This window comes from Monopterus albus, unplaced genomic scaffold (assembly GCF_001952655.1).
Source record: "Monopterus albus unplaced genomic scaffold, M_albus_1.0 scaffold46.1, whole genome shotgun sequence".
Taxonomy (NCBI): domain Eukaryota; kingdom Metazoa; phylum Chordata; class Actinopteri; order Synbranchiformes; family Synbranchidae; genus Monopterus; species Monopterus albus.
The window spans coordinates 3,581,596-3,586,548 of record NW_018127926.1 but is presented as its reverse complement, the minus strand read 5'-3'; the positions used below and the strand labels follow the sequence as shown (position 1 = coordinate 3,586,548).

The 4,953-nt window shown below is 40.7% G+C and overlaps 1 protein-coding gene across 3 annotated transcripts in view; it reads right to left on the bottom strand.

Moving 5' to 3' along the window:
- The window catches only part of gdpd5b (glycerophosphodiester phosphodiesterase domain containing 5b), a 51,180-nt gene that overhangs the window by 32,895 nt on the left and 13,332 nt on the right, over positions 1-4,953 (bottom strand). For all 3 annotated transcript variants that reach the window (XR_002274979.1, XM_020600300.1, XM_020600301.1), the window contains exon 2: positions 2,332-2,511. Coding sequence is in view for 2 of the 3 variants with exons in the window: in XM_020600300.1 (XP_020455956.1) it covers positions 2,332-2,448 (117 nt within the window). In the remaining variant the exon portion in view is untranslated. The remainder of the gene's footprint in view (positions 1-2,331; positions 2,512-4,953) is intronic.

Below are 4,953 nucleotides of genomic sequence, written 5' to 3'. Positions count from 1 at the left end.
AGTGAACAAAGACAAAAAAGGAGCAAAATAGCACGAGCCACTCCTGGATTATGAATGAGGCTACAGTTGTTTCAACATGAGATTCTTGGTTCTCACGCTTCTGTGATTCGCTCAGCTCCAGTTACATGCAGCTGATACCAGTCATTGACTGGTCAAAGTTTGTTTACTGGGATCATTAAAGATGCAATCCATCATGACATCATCTTGGGGTACGCTAGGTAGCATTCTCAATGGAAATGACTCAGCTACTGTATATTCACTCAAGTCTCCATAATTATTGATGGCACCAAGACAAAGCTATCCTCATAGTAATTCTAATTATTTTAGACAGCATCATTTTGGCTCAATTTGCCTTCAGTTCTCTCCACTAATAAAGGAGGCTAAAAGAAAGGAGGGAACAAATATCCTGAATCAAGTGAACAGAAACAGACAGAAGCCTGCAGAGTGCATGTGGTTCACTGTGCACTTCCTTACACTGGGGTCAAGACAAGTGCTGTCCAACATTACATGGTCAAAACAAAAGGATGGGCATGATGAACAAAGAAGGCTGACTCCGCATTATCCTGTCAGTTGACCTGAAAGATGACCACTTGCAAAAGGAAAGAGCTACACAAGTGTCCAGTTTCCTGCCGGCAAGGGGGAAGATATCAATACCTCTATTTAGATCTGCTATGCTTTTTACACAACACAAAAGTGTTGTCAGTGATAACCACCCCTAGCTACCTGTGCTATTTATGCCTGTTTGCTTACACACACACACACACACACACACACACAACATAGGAGTAATGACGACTATACATTTTGCCTGGGGATCCGTGTGACTTGAGTCTATTCTCCGTATCCTAGGATTCTGCTCATCTACAGTACGGTATGTGGGCATAACGAACTCACAGAGTCTAGTGCCTGTGTGCTCACATGCTCATGGCTGTGTACTGTGTGCAAGCTCATTGCAGCAACATAACCCGTGTGTCCTTCCTAAAAACGGAATAGCTGAGATAAGGGGAAAGGTCAGGGCAAATGGCTCACCTTGTGTAGGCTGTGATACACTACTTATCGAGGGCTTGTGGCTAGTACTGTACTAGAAAAAAATCACACTGCAACATTCTTTAGTTGAGGGGTTGCATGAGACTGTTGTGGTTCCACACTTAATATTTATTAAGTCTAAAATAAGCATTTAAATAAACTCATTAATTTGTAGTTGTTAGAATTAGAAAACCAACAAAAGTAATAATGTAACCATTCATATAAATGCTTAAAGTGTAATTAGAATGGCACAATGAATCACTGTTTGTCAACGTGACTCCTGTAGGGAATACTTGCAGTACAGTATACCCTGCATTTACACAAAAAATACTTGATGGGTAATATTCAGTGCACAGTCTGATGGAACTAATTAAAAATGTGCCGAACGTGGGAGATGACAGACAACTGGAAACAATGGCGTATTGTAATGTTGATAGAATCTCTGTGTGGAAAGCTCAAGGATACCGATACTGGAGGATAAGTCAACAAGGACATACGCGGCCATAGACAATTGTTCTCTGTAAATCATTGCTGACAGACAAACATCAGAGTGGAGAATCTAGAAAACCACGAGGTGCAAGAGCACAGTGCTATGGATGCCAAGCACCAACTGTACACTGTGGTTGTAAATGGGATTTATGGTTTTTCCTTAATAGTACTGTAGATTCAGTAGGAGATTACTTTTGGAAAATTTCCACATCCTACAGTACATGGCCATCTTGTTATTCAGAATTGTGAACAATCTAAATAGCTACAATAAAAGCTATTAATTTCAGCAGCCAGCAATTGAGGGGAATGTTATATAAATATAATCTTTTTAAATAGACACAAGCGCACAGACAAATCCACACTTAAATGGAATGCTGTTAAAAGCTGAACATTGATCTCCCAGAGCAGCTGTGCAGTTATTATGAAAAATTACTCTGAAAAAGCATAACTAAACTGAGACTGGGGCAAACCTGATGCAAGTACATGTACACACGCACGCACGCACACACACACACACACACACACACACACACACATTTGTGTGTGTGTGTGCAGCTTGTGAGATAATCAATGACAGCAAGGAGGGGGGAGTATATACTTATCAAACCATCAGAGGGGTTTTTGTCACAAGGCAAATGGTATCTGTGCTTTACAGAATATGACAAATGTAAATCACAGACAGGAAAGATTTACACGTAATTAGTGCATGATTAGTCCAATGTCACTGGTGTGTTTACTCACTGACAGCCAGATAGATGTATAGCAAATTTAAAATGGTGCAATTCAGCCACAGCAGGGTTTTATTCCATCTCTCACCTTGGTGGTGTCATCATGGGAACGCTGATAGCGTTTCCATCGGCAACCGTAGATCCCAGTGATACATGACAAACACAGCTGCCGCTCATAGACCTGGAGGGGTTGGTGTTTCACCATGCTCCTGCAGTCAGTCCTGGTCCTGCTTCCAGAGCTTTTACATCCCACTGACTACAAAGTATCCTGTAAGAAAGTAAAACAAACAAAAACAAAAGCATTAACACTGAAGCAAATAACATAGATACAAATAACCTGGGATCACAAAGACCACACTGGACAATTTATGGAACAAAAGTTAAATGTCTGGCACTTTGATAGAAAACACATGCCGACTTGAAAAAGCATCATGCTTTTGATACAAAGCCCAGCCTTGTTTCCAATGACAACTGTGACTGCTAGGTGCTTTCATCAATATAACAAGGAAAAACAACAACAACAAAAAAAAAAACACAAAGGAAAATTAAATTGAAAATGGCTCTGTGAACCAAATATCACTTTAAATTACTGTGACCCTAAAAAGCCAAGAAAAAAAAAAGCCAGGCAAAGCCCAACAAGTGTATCAAGAATGTAATGTAACAGTGATATTTTAGCAAAAACCTTCTGTTTAAAAAAATGTACAGTGCTTTGCAAAGGTTTAATAGTCAACTTGGCAACTGAAGCTGAAACAGCAACTCTGTGCTGCAGTCACGTCAAACAGGGCCTTCCCGCCTTCCCTACAGCTCTCTAAAAGTCAAAGTGTATTTGCATCATGCTTTATCTAAAACTTTTACAAAAGGTCAGTTTCTACCCTGGTGCCTGTTCCAGACCCACTACCCACTTTCTGTGAAGAGGAGCCGTACAACACCAGGATATATTTGGAAAAAACAAACACCCCTTTCATTCCTAATACAGGCTGTGTTAGCTGTGAATAATCAGACTTGCACTTCAATCCTGCCACTGAGTTGATTCAGCCCTGAGCTTCTGCAATCAGCTACAATAACAATAATGATATTACAGCTGTGCTGACTGTTATCACAAGTTGACTTCACTCACCAGGGCCATGAAGGAGTCTGCTGTGCTGCAAAACAGTTAAATCTGGGGTTGAAAGTGCATCTTGGTGTCATAAAAGCATAAACTGTGCTTAATTAATATATTGATCTCTCTGCTGATGAGAGTCAAACTAACATGATCAAGAGTGTGTACGCACACACACACACACACACTTCCCTGGAGTGCTTTTAACTTGTGGCATTCCATTTCACTTACAGCACAACAAGCACATGGCTGAGCCTCAGATGCTTCTGCATGTTAACGACACTCTTCGTGCTGGAATCGGACTGTCTCGGTCTCAGGACAGCTGCTCATTAGCCTCAGCAGCACTGGCCATGATTCCTGTTATTAGTAAACTGGTCTGAGGAGGGTAGGCCTGACCTGATGTTATAATGAATCTGGCTCACCCGGGCAGGACCACGGGGGGCTTTAACAGTACACACTTTAAATCTACCACATACAGTACATGTAATAACAAATCTTTTGATATCTAGACAGATATAGGCAAGGAAAAAAACACTCAAACATGAAGCTGTCATGTGGCCAAACCTAGAGTCTCTAACATTGCAGTCAGACATTAAGACCTTAAATAAATCATGAAGACATAAAATGTGCATCTGTGGATGCTGACATCACACGCACACAAGATGGAATCGGAATAACTTTGGTCATCCATTCCATCTTTAAATATACTCATATCCTTTATTTACTAAATTCATTTTACCTCTTTGAAACTTATTTTAACAGTTCCACCATGTCAGAATTTGGATAGTTTATAATTGTTGCTCATATTAAGGACAGTTTATGTTGTGTGCATTGAAAAGGTTGAGATTCTAGTACTTAACTAATTCAAAATATGATTTGAGCCTATTCAACCCCCATCTATGTATTTTTTCTTGCAAATTCTGAGATGGTTTCTTCCACCCTTACAAAATTTGTAATGTATTCATCTGTCTTGTGATGCCCCACTCTCAGGTCAAATAAATACACTCTAAACCTATCGATTTAGACAGTAATGTGGCCTTCGATCAAGTGATACTGCCAGGAAAAACCTTGTGTTTTTTTTGTCCTTTAGAAGCCAGATGATTGGATTAAATAATTTAATATTAATATTGGCAGGCCTGAACTTTAGTAATGATTAAGTATGATGAACCATTTAAAAGACAGATTTGGCTATGTGTCACGGTATGCTGACCAAGCATCTAAGACAAAAGGGGGAAAAAAAAAAAAAATTTCTATATTTCCTCATGGCAAAATAACCACTTCCAGCACTGTTTTGTTGTCACTTGACAAATAATGTTCAAAGCTGTATCCTCAGCACTTCTCTATGTTGTCACAGCAAAGCAGTTCGTGCAGTAACACGTTTAGCTCCATAAGCTTCAGTTCATGCAGGTGTCAGTCACTTGGATCCATCCATCCATTCCATCCATTTTCCTACGCTTATCCGGGACCGGGTCGCGGGGGCAGCAGTCTAAGCAAAGATGCCCAGACTTCCCTCTCTCCAGACACTTCCTCCAGCTCCTCCGGGGGAATGCCGAGGCGTTCCCAGGCCAGCTGAGAGACATAGTCCCTCCAGCGTGTCCTGGGTCTTCCCCG